This window comes from Pleurodeles waltl, chromosome 1_1 (genome assembly GCF_031143425.1).
Source record: "Pleurodeles waltl isolate 20211129_DDA chromosome 1_1, aPleWal1.hap1.20221129, whole genome shotgun sequence".
Taxonomy (NCBI): domain Eukaryota; kingdom Metazoa; phylum Chordata; class Amphibia; order Caudata; family Salamandridae; genus Pleurodeles; species Pleurodeles waltl.
The window spans coordinates 53,697,822-53,714,126 of NC_090436.1; the positions used below are offsets into that span (position 1 = coordinate 53,697,822).

The 16,305-nt window shown below is 40.3% G+C and overlaps 1 protein-coding gene across 3 annotated transcripts in view; it reads left to right on the forward strand.

Moving 5' to 3' along the window:
- The window catches only part of LOC138261792 (uncharacterized), a 37,048-nt gene extending 21,299 nt beyond the window's left edge, over positions 1-15,749 (forward strand). For 2 of the 3 annotated variants that reach the window (XM_069211203.1, XM_069211391.1), the window contains 4 exons: positions 5,711-5,764; positions 8,289-8,345; positions 8,470-8,547; positions 14,552-15,749. In XM_069211203.1, coding sequence (XP_069067304.1) covers positions 5,711-5,764; positions 8,289-8,345; positions 8,470-8,547; positions 14,552-14,757 — 395 coding nt within the window. In that variant the 3' untranslated portion in view covers positions 14,758-15,749. The remainder of the gene's footprint in view (positions 1-5,710; positions 5,765-8,288; positions 8,346-8,469; positions 8,548-14,551) is intronic. The other variant, XM_069211300.1, reaches the window with a different exon arrangement.
- The last annotated feature ends 556 nt before the right edge of the window (positions 15,750-16,305 follow it).

Below are 16,305 nucleotides of genomic sequence, written 5' to 3' on the forward strand. Positions count from 1 at the left end.
GAGGAGTTTAACCTTAGCAGCGTCAGCCAGCTTGCCGTTATTACACAGATCACAGAACACATCAGTCGAAGCAATGCTCCCAGCTCCATTATTTGGGCTGGGGATTTTAACATCACTAAATGCCAAATGAACAGGCAGCAAAAATTACGTATTTCTACGATCATGAAGTAAGCCACTTTTCACATACAGACTATGGCGAAACCCTCAATCGCCTAATAATATCATTAAATTTATTATAACTTAAAATGAAATAATGGGAAGATATATGCAAAGCAGCCAAATTAAAGGATTATAGGCTGTTTTAGAATATAGTAAATCATCCTTTGTTTGCAGGCAGGGAACCAGGTGAGATTATGCCATATTCCCGAGCCGGATTGGGTTAATCATTTTACAAAAATATTCAACCCTGGAAACACGGAACCTGATATAAAAGAGGTTGAGATGCAAGTTCGGGAGGATTGTTGGGTGGCGGACCTCATGAATCTAGCCTCAGTTTCTGACACAATAAAAGGTGCAAGCCTGGGTAAAGCACCAGGCCCTGATGGGGTCCCAGATGATTTGTTTGAATCAAACATAGATCCATGGCCCCACAGGTTACGAATGTTCTGAGGGCTGCAATTAAGGCAGACTTGATCCCCTCTTGGAAAGAATCAATTATTGTTCCTATTTTCCGGAAAGGGGATCGGAGCTCACCTGTGTCCTACCGCCCAATTTTGCTAATTGATTCATTGTTAAAGATTTTGGGCATAGTAATACTCATTAAACTAGAATTTTGGGTGGAGGAAAACTTGTTGTTGTATATATATATATTTTTTTTTCCCTGTGCTGTACGTTTTTTGTCCTGGAGTAGGGACGATGGAACATAGCCTTAATCTTACTCTTATCTTCTGGAAGTAGGTGATGGTGAAAGTCTAGTTACATTACTTCAACATGAACAAAATGCACAGTTTAACTTATTTCTTATGGAATTACTGGTCCCAACATAGCGAGGCTACGAAATGGCTGTCTTAATATTGACTTTAACTCTAAAATATACTGTTATCCTATTAATCCCTCCCCCCGATATACTTCCGTTAAAAAAAAAAAAAAAGTTGTCCAGAGATTTTTATTTTTGATTTGTTTTTGGTTCATTAGAGAAGTAATTTAACTGGGTAGACATTAATATCCAGACTGATTTTTCTGGACATTTTTCAAAATGATGATTCTATAATGATGTATTTTAACCATCATACTTGTAATTTAATTTATATTTTTTTTGTTTGAGGTTTTTCCCATTGATTCAAACTTGTAAACATGAGTGAAGAAGGTGAGAGCAGAGGATCTTTACCTCCTGACAGTGTTGCTAGCTACAAAATCTGGCCACTCGAAAGAAAAATGTGCTATATGGCAAACTAATCCGAAAGAAAAGCTAACATCAAATGCGGCTGGAAGGAAAAGAGTTCCAGGTGCTGCAGAAATACAGCAAGACGGAGTTCACTAAAGATAGAAACTGATGGGTGAAGAGGATGAAATATTTTATTATTTTAACAACTGCTACAAGTCGTATACAAAGGAAAAAAGCTTGAAAACATTTATCAAAAAATAGCAAAAACCAGCGAATCCCAACAAGAACAGAGTCTTTTGAAAAAGCGATGACAACCATACCTAATGGCCATCCACTTAGGAGACTGATGGCTAACCCTCGTCCACCTCCAACAACTGATCAGAAAGCCAGGGCCAAAGGCACTGACGAAAGAATAAAGTACCGAGTATGTGAGTCTCAAATGGTAAAACTGTTAAAAACTAAAGTTCTTGATTTCGGAACAAAATCTGACAACGTTGATGACGTCTTTGAAGACATAAGCGAAGAAGTGGAAGACAATTCCATGAACTGACAGACTTATGGTGTGCAAATGTACTGTCTTTTCCAAATCCTGTTGTATGAATTACATCACAGCAAAAACAAAAACTCCGCTACCCGTGTTGACTGCTCACGCAATGTATGGCAAAAAGTAGAACAAATCATTTCAATGAATAGGACTGGTGGATTAAAAAGTTACAATGACATAGTAAGGAACAGGAACTTGTTAGCAGCTCATGCTGTAAAATCCTGTGAATCGGAAAGCACACCACTTCCACGTCACTTTGCCAGGAAAGGATTTACAATTGCTGCTCTTGATTTTAATTTTGAAGACCCTCTTTGTCTTGAATATCCAGCACACCTGATACTGCCATGGTGCTTTTTTACCAAGACTGTACCAATGAAGTAGCTGCTGGAAAACAGGTTGCATCAGCTGTAGGCATAAACAAACGGAGCTCCAAACGTATAACCCAACTGCCTTGTCAACATGTGCAAAATCACTACAAGCCATCAACACGTCCCAGTCTACCAGACAGTTTCAAAGTGGCTGAGGACATGGATCTTTTCTACCTGATGCTGCGGTCTGCAAAGCTGATTTAAAGGAATTTTATCATATCGCTTATTCTGTGTGGACTAAAGGATGAAGAAAAGTCAGTTTCTCCGTGGGCTGAAATTCATGCACTGCTCTCCCAGAAAACTAGCCTATTGTGCCAATTTTTTGCGATGGAGGCGTTTAGTCGAATTTGATGATCTTTATCTAATGATGGGTGTTTTCCACATGGCAAAAGTTGTTTTGCAGGAAGTTCTCAGTGGATGAGGAATAGACGATGCATTTATTGAGGCTGAAATCTTTGGGAGCAAAACTGTCCAGTCAGTATTGAGCAGAACTGATTATGTTTATTCATTACAAGGGTATGCTCATCATATCTGAGGGTATAGAAACATTGCGCTTAAATGCTTTCTGGAACAAGAATGACTAATTAGATTTAGCATATCTTATCCCGGAAGTAAACAAGGCACAGGGTGTACTTCATGCAAAAGACCCAATGCAATGGCGAGGCAATGTTCAATACACTCAGTTCAAAATCAGAAAACCAAGTTTGTAGAGTTTGTCGAAGAATTTTGTCAAAGAACACAAAGAAAAATCTGAACTTTGCGAATACTGGGGGCATGTTTTACACATGATAGCTCTAGTGAAAAACTTGGTACATGCTGATCTGAAAGGTGTTTGGGAGTGGCACGACTGTGGAGTCGCTGATTACTGTGTTATGCTAATTCGATTGCATAAACTACCTGAGATATGGGTCTTGGTATTTGGAAAGAGTGAAGGAGCTAAAAGTGGAAAAACCATACCTCTACAGAGAATTCATCCAAAGACATTTTGTGGTTGAAAGACAGAGGGAAGTTTCAATGCTGAGGCTCCAGATATGAAACTGGAACAGACGATCCGTAGTTCACAGAAAAGCTCCTAGGGAATTGTTGGTCAGACTTGCAAAAGTGAGTATGTTGCTCAATGGCAGCTAGTTTACCATGAAGTACTTCTATTTGCAATTTTTTAGAGAGATGACAAATTCAAAATTAATGGACCACCGTGAAACTGTTCCTCACCACGAACTTGTGGGAAAGAGAAAGGAATGTTTAAAAAAAAAAACATTTTGACAGCTTTTTGCAGCAGCAAGGAAACTCCTTTCAAATGACTGAGCCTGTGCGCCTGCACAAACAATATGTGGATAACGATATACAGGCATGTCTACTAGATGTGCTGGAAAATGGATCGAAACTATACAGAGAACTGAAGCAGGAAAGATTTGTACTGAAAGAGAAAAAGCTGTTTGGCATAATCACTAACTCTTAACTTCCACACTTTAATTGCCATAGTGTTCTTAGTCCAACCAGCTACTTCTAAACAGATTACAAAATAACTTTTGCAAGCACATGTAGAGATGGGCGTAGCAACAAAAACAAAAGGGTGAATTTATCAAGTTCATTCTGTTGCATGATCTTGTTCCAACAAACGTATTATTGGATGGAGCTGCTGCAACCAAACCAGTGAAGCATAACTTTGTACAAGAGCTCGGGGCGGGGGGGGGGCGGAAACTTCCACCTGACATATCTATTTGGAAAGGTGCCCTCAATGAAAACTGCTGTTATTGTGGACTATATGTCGCAATTGCGAGTGGCCAAGATTGATGCAAAACACTGGATAGGACAGTCTGCTTTATAGATATCAAAGTCAGTGTGCACCTTGCAAAACTGCACACTGCCTTTGACAGTTATTTTGTACTGTCAAAAATGCAAAAGTATCAAATGAATGTCTACAAGTGGAACAATTGTCCATGCTTGCATCAAAAATTTTAGATATATACCTGTGCAACTCAATAAATTCTAGTCCTCAACATCGAACACGATGAACTTGAAGATGTTAAGTCGCCAAAACATTGCTGATGCTTCAGTGAACACTGACTTTCCAATTATTGCAAGTGGAATGATTAACCTAGAGAAGTTGGTGCCTGCAGAGAGAGATTCAAAAGGTATGAGCCATATTGTTCAAGAATTTAGCAGCCAATTGGAGGAAGCTTACCTTCGTGTTGTGCCACATGTTGAGTGGGCTGTTCGAAATGGTTACAGTCTAGTCACTGTACTGTCAAATGACACAGATGTTATTATTGTGTTACTTAGATTTGTTGCAATGTTTGTAAGTAAAGGATTGTCAGAGTTATGAATACATAATGAAACAGGTGAGAAAAAACACTCAATCCTGCTTCATATTCTGTACAAGAAAAGACCCAGAGATGTTCAGTGTTCTTATCAAGGCACATAACATTCTTACGAGTGATCGCACTATGAGCAAAATTGGAACAAAGCTTGGACCTTTAACTGCTGAACCTATGAAGTTTCTAAAAGGATTTGCTGAGACAGAAGAAGAATGTGACTTTAAAGATGTAGAAAAATACATTGGGCATGTGTGGAAAATGAGTTCTGACAGTAACACATTTGATGATCTTCGGTAGAGTGAGTTTGAGATCAGTCCTGCTAAATGACCTTCCACCGACATCATATTCTGTGCGAGGACACATTAAAAGAGCGTTCTACTTGATCAGATGTGTAAATATTTTGGATCATGCATATGTAGAGAATTGGTTGGAAAGCTATTGATGGGGTGCTAAAACCTACATTTCTAAAGCCTCTGCCCACAGAACTTACATGTACTTGGAAAACCTGTGCTGTAAAAAGATGTCCCTGTCAACATGCTTTTTTCAAATGTTCAACATTCTACAAATGTACCATGAGCGACTGAGGGAACAAAGTGAACAATGAAAATGTGTTGAAATGTGTATACATAAAAGGATTAAAACCATTATTATTTGTTTCATTTCTATATGTCTCTTCTTCCTCTATTATAGTCGCTATTTTAGAAACTTTTCTGTCTCTGTAAGACTACTTGACTCCCAAAACCTATGTTTTGACACCAAAATGAAGTATACAGCTCCCAAGGTTCCTGAAATATTACATCATTGCTGCAACACATCCTCCAGTTGTAAAAATGTCATCCAGAAAAAATCGGCCCTGATTGGCAATGTCTACCCAAGTAAAATTACTTCTCTAAGGATACAAAAACTCAAAACAAAAATGAAAATCTCTGGACAACAATTGTTTACGGAGGTATACCAACGGGCCAGGACTATATTCCTTATCTTTGTTCATTTTCTTAAACATGTAAAAGTTTCTCTTTTTTAATATCTCCTGTAGACTTTTGATAATTATGATTTTTCACCACATGACTTTCTGTAACACTTTCTGTTGCACCCTGCCACACACAATAAAAGTAGTGTAATTAAATCAAGTGATCTTATTGATTTTTAATTTCAGCATCGCTGTTGGCCGGAGCACCTGAATTTCAAGGGTCTTCCTCCCCGCTCTCATGTAAGTAACTTCCACGTTTATATAAACCTTCAACAACCACTGTATTAAGGATTGAGGCCTAACTTGATTTATTGAGTTTGCCAGAGTGAGTTTTTAATTATCGGCAGCATACAGACATTGTTGTTTGGACATCTCTATAGATGTGCAGTCTGTTGATTTTTCCCTTGGAACTGCACATTTGGGAGCTAGTTTCTTGCTTTCCACTCTTGCATTGTGAATAGTTTGGTCTGGATGTTAAAGAACCTGTTCCACTCGACCCATTATTTGTATTATACATTTATTAAGGCTCCCAGTTTTCTGTTTTAAGTTAAATATAGACAAAGAGCAATTTTCCAGGTAGTATTTATTTTTACAAAATACAGATAATGGGTATTTATCATTACTCGCCATGCTGTCTCTTCAGACATCCAGGTCAATACCCGTTCAGAGTGACAGCATGGAGAGTTTAAAAAAATGAATTTTTCTTAAATAACTTAATATGTGCCGTTTGTACTAAAATGCTAATATTGACCAAGGTGTATTATGTGTATATTATCCATGGTTGATTACAGTGCTAAAACTAACGGCCTCAAAGTAAAAGTGCACATCATTCATCAGATAAATGTAGATAGATACTGGGCACAACTTGATTTGTTTGTGAAACATAAATATGGATAAAAATAATACAGGGAGCAAATAAGTATGGATAAAAACAGACATAAGTGTTAAAAAAATAATAATACCATAAAATCTTTATAATCCATCTTCCTATACAGTGAGTGTTGTTTCTTAAATCTTATTGTAACCCAGTGTGCTCTGCAAATATTCTCTGGTACCATCCCGTCTCAACAGTGCTATGATTTGTGGACTTTCACTGCAGGAACTTTCCTGACTCGCATAATATGCCTGTGATTTCTTTGCTGTGCTATCACGGTTTAAGTTATATATATATATATAATTGTTTAATTCTCCCTGGGTACCACCTTTTTTTATTCTTGTTACTTTTGTAGTGCCTTCTTACCGCAGTTCTTCTGTATGTAACGGGAACAGCATCAATGCGGGTTCCACGTAGTTTGGGCTGGTCCACAGATTTAGTACGACACAGCGTTTGATGTCCATAACCCACCCACCTGTGCCCTGCTTGTTTTCTTTAATACTTTGTTTTTCCCTTACCCCAAGTAGGCTCCTTAGCATACTATGTTTAAGGATAGGGAGAGCTGGTGGTGTTTGGTGGTGCTCAGCTGGCAGTGTGCTTAGCTGCCACGACAAGCCCGTGGCTTCAGGTCTCCATGAGCCTCTCTGTACTAGAACATAAACTTGGTAGGAGTTGGGTGGCGGCAGCTTGTACTCATTACTGGCTGCTAATAACTAGGGTCGTGGAAGAAGAGAGGAGAGGGAGGGTTTTTGGGTTCTAAAGGTAAATCTGTATCAGAGGAAGTTTCTTCAGTTGAATACCCCTAAGTGTGGTAAAATAAAGTAGAAAGTGGGTGGGCGTGACAGCGGGAGAAGATACAGGTAAAGGCAGTAGCTGTTCCTCAACAATATTTCAAGCATGTTTCTATGGAAAGTGTATTTAAATGCATAATGTGGCCTTTGAGTAGGGTGGATGAAAACAAAAAGAGCCCTAGGATGGAAACAGAAGAACACTAGTGATGAGAGAGGAAATCTGGAGAAGTTTCAAGAGTTGACCAAGAACCTTGGTGATGGGATGACAGCAGCATGCTCTGATCTCAGATTGTAGATTGTCCGGATGTATTAATAGGTATGATTCTTGCAGCATAAGAGAGCTTCTCAGTGTGAGTGTGAACACCTCCAAGAGTTTGTGGCGGGGCCAGCCTGGGCTCCAAGCAGACTTGATCGCAAAACAGGATTGCAAGCTTTGTCGGGACTGCCGAGCTGCGAAGTTTGTTCAGTGCAAAACCTTGGTTCTGTTTTTGTCTCCTGTGCGTCGCCTCTTCTGCTTCATCACTTACTTTCTGACGTGTACACTTTTATTCGTATTTTTCTAAGGAACATAACTGGAAGTGGCCAACATAGATCTACTCACTAGAGATGGCGTTCTTTCGTTGGTGCGGCAGAGCTCTAAATGTAGATTCCGAGAGCTAAGGAGATGTAGTAAGATTAGGAAGGTGGTGGAGCAGGGAGTTCATCAGTGGGGACTGTGAGATTATATGGTAATTGTCAGTCGTGGTTGAAAACCTATAAGCACGCCACCAATCTGTCTACGAGGATGCTGTCCAGTCGCCTGACTGCTGAAGGCTCTGACTTGTGTGGGCTGGATCCTGCCCAGCGTCGTATCATGGTCTGGTTTCGAGGCGCTGATCTCATCAGAGGTGCAGTGAGGTGTGTCCTGTAGCTTACAGTAGTAGCCTATACCTGGATTGATACCACAGCGAGGTATCGTCCAAGAATGGCACAGTTGCCAAGTGTAGGGACTTGAGTGATAACTCTGGACAATTTACTGCACATGCTCCCACCGGCCCTGTACAGAATCTCACGAATCCTAGGGTAATATCCAAGAATGATGATTTTTATTGTCTTTCAGACTCTGCATTCCCCCATTTGTTGACCCTGAAACAGGAAAGCGGGGAGGATGGACTTGGTAAGTTCTGGTGGCCTGTAATTTCTCTATAGATAGAAAGACCTTGCTCCATTTTCTCCATTTTCTCCATGTGCTCATTTTTTTTTTCTCCACGTTTCCTGCAATCGTTTCACTAATGCCCCAGTCCTACCTGCAGATACAACCGCATCCCTTCCAGAAGACGAAACCTCATTGGACGAACACGTGGATACAGATCTACAAGGCAAGTACCTTGCTTTTTTCTGATAGTTGTGCTACAGTGCCATCTAGTGGCTATACAGTAGAAACTTTGAGTTGTGTCTTCGGTCAACTGTTAATGTTGTTTGTGACCTTTATTGTTAAATATTGTAAAACTAATTGTGTCATAGGAATACAAGTTTTTTTTTTTTTTTAAATCTTCAGGTAAGCAGTAGCCTACCACTCAATTGTCACATGTAAAATAATTTTGTGGAATGCTCCACCCCTATAAACTTGTCAAACTGAGACACTACTTTCTAATTGTCCCATCTCCTCACACCTCTGATCCAAGTAACCGCAGACGAATAAAGTGTGAATGCTGTGTAAGGATTTGATCCATTCTATAAGGTTACATATGTCTTGCAACTCTCTCCACATTCTTTCATGTAAATCTTCAGTCCTGTACCGAGTAGGCTCTTCTGCACGGGGTTTAGTCTGAAAGACAGAAAACATGTTTAAAATCGTCGTGGATCTGACTTCTTCCTGTACATCAAGGCTTTTAAAAGCTATTACTCTTCTAATAAAAATATTTCCATGCCCTGACTCTCTCCAGTTACTAACTAGTAATTGGCAACTGCCCCTTGAAGCAAGCGATGCCAGGTATTCATTGGTGGATAATCTGTTGTCAACAGCAGCCGTAGCTTTCTCACACGTTTTTTTAGACCAGGCTATGGAATCAAATCACAACCTACATTCAGTGTTAACTGTACGACCTGGCCCCGCATGAGGTGCGCTCAGCTCACCTCAGCCTTTGCCCTTTAGTGAATTGGAAATGGTGCACCGTGTATTTTTCTGCACGCACAATTCCCTCCAAGGCTTGCTGTTTCTGTGCTATTGATCTCCATGCGTGAACTCAGTAACCCCATGTTGTAAATGCCTTATTTAATGTCATGAATGATGTAATCTGTGAGGTCGTAAGCAGTGCTTGGCAGGGGAGCAAGTTGTATTCAGCTCATTAAACTATAACCTGGGCCACTGGAATTGTGCAATGGTGTAAAATTGTTCTCATAAATATAGATGTGCCACATAATCCAGCAGCTGCTGCACAATCCGCAGATTTTAACAAAAATGTTTTTGAGCTCAAATGGTTAAAAAGTTATTAAAAACATAGCAACACATTGCCATGCAGTGCGCTCGGCCCTCTGCAAAGGTTGATTGATCACTTTTATGTTGCTCATTGCTACATTTGGGTGTTAAACTGGACCTCAGGAAGTGCAACCAATGCCCATGGTTAACAAGTGTAAAAACGACAAAATAATAATATAACAAACGTGCCGCATTATGCAGCATAATTTGTCTTTTCTTGCAGCATATTTTACTCAACCTAGCCACATAATTTGGCAATCCCCTGCTGCATAATTTATGTGACACTGACTATAAATGGTGGCTGAATGTTTTGTTTATTTTTTTCCTAAACATTGCCTTGTGTGAAAAAGTGAGTGCACCCTAACTGATTCCATATCCATTTAGAAGGTAGTAAGAATTATGCACTCCCTAAAAAAAAAAAAAAAAAAAAAAAAATGGTCATTTGAACACATATGAATGATCTAATTTAAAATCCAAAACTTGGTCAGTTTGCTGTGCAGCAATAAACTTTGCAATAGCATATCCTTCTTAAGTCCGAAGATACCTATGCTAGTTGCAAACAAAGAAAATTACTGCTCATCAGTCGATGAGGGAAACAGTTACACGTTCTGGTTACATCCTATCAAATACTGCTAGATTAATCCAGTTCATAGAGCTGATTCTGGTCACAGGTGTAGCTAAATTCGTACTTTCCTCCTCCAGACAGAGCATCACCGTCTAGCAGACTAGTTTTCTCCTGGAGCATAGCCTAATGGCTCAGTCAGCTTCTGGCACTGCAGGTCATTTGCCGTGATTTAGTCCTTATGCAGGACAACCCATCTCTCATACTGTTGTGAAAGCCAACTTATAGTATGTTGTTGGGATCTGCCACAGCACATTTGTTAAGAGTACAGATATGGGTGTGGATCATGTTGGAGACTTGCCCATAGTACATCCGTTTCATCTTTGTAGGAAAGATAATTTTAATGAAACAATCCAAAATTAGATGAAACGTGGGTGGAGTTTAACACTGCTGTGAGATGAGTAATGTTTAGGGTGATAAGTGGTTTTTTTTTTTTTTTTACTGGTCAGGATTATTTGGAGTTTGGGTGTATAATTTTATGGTTCAGAGATGGGTGGAGTGTAGCTGCTGTGTGTGTGTGTGTGTGTGTGTGTGTGTGGGGGGGGTGTTAAGGATTACGGGTGGGTGGTGTTTAGGTGAGAGGTGCTTTTAGGTTTCAGCGATGAGTGGAAAATACGTGTTGTGGTGTTTTAGGTTATATGGGTGGCCTTTTAGGGTTCCGTTACTGGCAGCGAATGGGGTATTGCAGTGTTTTTAAAGGTCAGGATGGGGTGGAGTTTAGGGTGGTGAGGGATTTTAAAGATTCAGGGATGGGTGAAGTTGAGATGTAGAAAGGGGTGTTAGGGGTTCAGGTATGAGTAGTTAGGGTGATGAGTCCTTTTGGGTCTTGGATGGCAGGTGTTTAAGGGCGGTGCCAGTTTCTTTAGAGTTTTTTTCAGTGTTCAGGGATGGGTAGAGCTTGGGTGTGCTGATGGGTCTTAAGGGATATGGGATGTGTGGGGTTTAGGCATAGAAAGGGTTAATTAGGGTTCCGGAATAGGTGACAAGGGTAATGAGTGATTTCATGGTTCAGGGATGATGGGTTTTTTGGGTAGAAAGGCTTCAGGGATGAGTGTAGTTAGGATGTGGTGAAGGGTTATAGTGAGCAATAATTGATGGTGTTTAGGCGTTGTGAGGAGTTAGCAATTGATGTTGTTTGCTGGTGGTGATGAGTCAGAAAATTAAAAGCATCCAGAGTAATTGTTTGACAATGTAAAAGATATAAATATGAAATAATGACCCCTGAAGTAAAGCACCAAAATAAATATCTGAACCATAATGTTTCTGAAAGTAAGACCTGCAACCATTGCATTTACACTTTAAAAATAAGCATTCAAAAGCCAATTTCGACCAAAAAGACAATGTATGAATTGGTTTCAATGAAAAGGTAAATGCCATTTATTTTGAAAATGTCCATGAAATAGTTTAGAGGAAATGGTTTTTCAGTAATGGTAGTCCATGAAATAGATTTTCTATGAAATCACTTGCAGTCAATAACTCCCAGTTAAGTGTGGCATCTAGCTATCTAAGATTGCTCTATTCTGCCCACTCCCAAAATGGCAGAACCAGTCTCTCGGTCTGAAGAGCTTGGTAACCCACCCCTGGGTGTGGCAACCCAAAAACGAGTCTGGCAACTGGTTTTCCCTCTCTCTCTCTCTTTCCCCAATGCTAGCCTGCCTACCCAGCTAACAGAGCAGCCCCTCTTTGGTGTTCACCACTTGGCTTTCAAAGACGGCTCACCTTTTGGGCTAACACCCCATGTGGCTTCCTGCCAGGAGGAGTTAACATCTCCCTCAGAAGCAGGCGATTATCTTTTTACTTGTCATGGGAGTCATTTACATTTCTCCCCAGCGGGCAGGAGGCTGTCTTCTGGCCAGCAGCTGCAAATGGACATTGGAACACTAGGGCAACTTTCTAAAAGTTGCATGTAGAAAAAAGTTACATTAAATTAGACTTGGGCATCAAGTTGGGTTTAATGAATTAACTTGTTTTTATACCTTGAAATGCCAGCTTTGTAATTCCAGTCAGAAGTTAGCACGGCTGAGATGTCAGCATGTATCCCTGTTCTCACCAGTGTGGCTACTAGTCTCTCTCATGGTAAAATCAATTGTGAGTTTTTACTATCAGAATGTATAAAACACATGTTCTACTTTTTAACAAGTCACATCTTGCGTTCGGAATCAGTAGGCCTGCAGTAGGGGTAACTTACTCATATTAAAAAGAGAGTTTTGCCTTAGCTTTGCTTTAACGTGGAGTTATCAGTGTAAACCGCTGTCCAAGCCGGAATAGGCAGGCTAGCAGACACATTTTCCCTTGTCACACACAGGGTAGCATAACCACTGCATCAGTCCCTAGGGTGACACTCTAAATTACAGGCCCTGTATACCCTTGGTACCATATAAAAGGGACTTGCAGGTACGTGAACTTGTGCCAGTTAGGTATAAGGCAAACAAACGTGCATGTTTTAAGGGCCAGGGCATTGGTACTGATGTCTGGTTTGTTAGCCTCAGTGCAATCAGTCAAAAAAACAAGCAGCATCAGTTTTAAACTTTGGAGGTGATCATGCTAATAGAGGCATTTTCTTACACTTTACATGAATGTCATCATACTGATTCATATCTTCAAGAAACAGAAATCTACTTTCCTCTGCACATTATGGGTTTCCTCTTCAGTGATAGTTCCAGTTGATAGTAGTTGTCTTCGTCTTAGAGATTATCCTTTCAGCAAAGACCAATTTAGTGGCCCGAAAGCCAAAAAGCAAATTCAGCTGATAGGGTTTAGCGTTGGGAGGCCCTTCTTGATAGCCAGGCGCTCTTCAAATCTCAAAGAATAGAATAGGGTTTGGGTACAAGAGGTCTCAAACTTGATGTGAGCTGTGACTGCACTCTAACAAAATCAATTGAATTTGACCCCCCATAAATAGGCACTGCAAGGATTACCTTGAGGAAAGCAGAAGGGAGGGGTGAAATAAAGTTACTGTCTAGTTAAGATATACAGATCTTGAAGTTTAAAACCTAGATAGTTTAAATAGAGCTAATATGTAATTACATTTACAGTTATACTATGGAAAAAATCTAAAAGATAATAGGTAAAAGTACTTTTGTCAAAGAAATACATGGATCAACAGGGAGGTATGAGACACCCATTAGTTATTAGTCTTCATTTTCTATCATATCGATGGGTTGTCCTTTCACAGTCTACCATTCAGATTCTCTACACTTTGGAAGTGGATCAGAGGGCCATTTCTCAGTACATGTTCCACTCTGTCTCCGATATGCTGCAAACACAGGTGAGTCTCAAAGGGACTGCTGAACAGAAGCCCTTGTTTGATTCATATATTTTCCCTCTGAATGTGATTCTGATTGATGTAGTGTTTCTGGACTGGTGTTATTGGTTTCTTTACACATCTCACCATAACTCTTTAGCCCCACCAGTCATGGTTTGAACATCCACACCATAATGAGGCCATCTGCCTTTCTCTTTGGTAAGGCCATCTGCCACTGAATAAGGAAGGGTCCTTTGCCCTCTATAAATAAGGAAGGTCCTTGTTTGCCTCCTGAACTCTTATAATTTTGCTTTCCTGAAAGCTACAAGAAAATCTACCATGAGGTCTCCTTGTAAAACAAGTTGTTAACCCCTCTTACTCTGTTATCACTCCAGCATTCTCACTCCCATGCTTGCTTGGAGGATGTAGTGCTGCCTTTCTCTAGACTGCTGTAGGTGTGAAGTATCACACAGGGATACTTTCAAGGCCTCTGGAACGGCCATTGAGGACCCCAGAAGAGCCTGGATATTTGCTTCCAGTAAGGCCATCAAACATAGCATAGCTGGCCTGTTGCCTTTATTCTCTCTTGTAATAAGTCATAGTGCCAGGATCAGGTTAACCCAGGCGTCTGCTCTTCTAACCAGCTTTTCATGCTTGAGAGTAGCTTAGATAGAGAAAAAAACAAATCCAAAACCACCCATGTCACCACCATTCCTTTTTGTAACCAGCTTTACATGCTGGGGGTTAGTTTAGGAACAGGAAAAGCAGATCCAAAATCACCATTGACTCCAGCTTTCTTTCTTGTGAACACAATTATTTGTCCTTCCTGCACACCTACCTTGCTTTGAGTCTGTGCATATTCGAGCGGTGCCAAGGTGGTGTTTGTGGTGTAAGTTCCCTTTTATTTCTCAGGTGTTTGTATTAGTCGATTTGATAGAAGTGCTTAGAAATGACATTCATGTTCCAGATTCTAATTTCACCAATCTTAACTGCATAAACTACTAAGCTTACTTCTGGGTTGTTGTCTTTGTTCCTCAGCCCCAGCAGTGGTGTCTTTGCTCCAGAACATGCAGCAGATCTTGGCACAGCTCCTGCAGACATCCCAACAGCAGCAGGTGCTCCTTGAAAGCCTCGCCAGTGACACAGTCACTCACCTACATCTCATCTCCGACAACCTAGTCCATGTTGGGGAAACGCTGCATGAGCTCCTCATCAGGGTGCACAACTGTGATGACATCCAATAAGGACCCAAGGGATTCTAGCCATAACTGATGGCATAGATCTTCAAGAGGGGAACTGGTATTTGGGACAGTGATGCAACTATGGCACTATGGAAAGAATGCACCTGAATAATAAACAAGTCCTTGCTGGACACTCATAGGTAGTTGCAAGCTATGCATCCTGGAAGAACACCTGAGGAAATCAATCCTTTTATAGCTTGGCTGCCCAACAAGTAAGGGGAAGATGTACAGAAAACTAACCTTTCATTTCAAGCATGAAAAATATAGAATTGTATGAATAATAATATCGAGAATACCGAACATCATCTTCCCCTTTCTGACTACTTCATACCCTGACTTTTGTCGCTCCCCCTCAAATGAGGCTCCTAATCAAGTCCATACGATGAGTGACATTAGCAAGAAAAACATTTTCAGTTTCTGTGACATCACTTTGTGTTTTGCCGCATAAATATCATACACTGAAGTAATTCAAGACCATCGGCAGTATTGTTTCTCAAGCAAACCCAAATGTCAATTTAAGTACTCTGGTGTTTAAAGAACATGATTTCATTTGTAAATGCAGTTTAGTTTAAATAACTACCCCAGTGGTATTAAACGCATTTTTGTAGTTGTGGTGCTACCTGATGTTTTTAGATGGCTATTAATGTGCATGCGTTTGTCATCTTTTAACTACCTCAATCCACAGAAGTTTTTACATGTTTTCTTGTATACGCGCTTGACCGTTCGTAACCAGACAGTTTGCATCTATGTAGTCTCCACAGATTCAGTACTTTGAATGGGAGCCTCTGCTGAGCTGAGAAGCAGAAGAGCCTTGGCTACAACTTACATCATGTTTTCTTGGGTGAATCTGAGAGTTAACGTTAAAATGCTGCTCTGTCTACAGTAGCTCAGTGTGGTCAGACTGGATTTATTTAGGTATAATTGCACAATCAATTTCAGTTAAAATGGGCTGCAGCAAAATAAATGCATTTATGTCTACCATATAGTAAGGAAAATGCTGTCCATGTTTAGTTTTGTGTCGCTTCACTTCTAGGATTGCTGGAGACTTTGTCCATGACTGTCTGAGTTTCATGCCTAAAGTCTCTCCCACCCAGAGAGTAACCCTCTGCCTCATTAAGTAGGTAGCCTGAGAGGCAGATGAAGTATCTCTCATGTATGCAAGGTTCTCAAAGTAATGTAGTATACCCTTCATAAATATTTGGCCATATGCATCAACTTGAATTAGATGTAATGTAGTGGCGAGTGGGAGACTGCTTTCCAGTGTCCTTTGCCATGCATGTTTTGTATGGAGTGGTAACTTGCATTTATGTAGATGTTGTAGTCTTAAAAGAAGCTTGCCTCTCTTGTGAAATGTAGTGTAAGCTTCCCATGAAATGGGTCACTTACTTTATGCTGGTTACAGTGACTTAAGGCAAATTTTAGTGGTATAGGTGGTAAGGAATGGAAATCCACTAGTCCATGGGTCGAAGGCAAATTCTCGAATTCCTGCAAGACTGTGAAGGTCGACTGCCTCCTAAAGAGCACAACTTAGATCCTGACAGATTTGTAAAC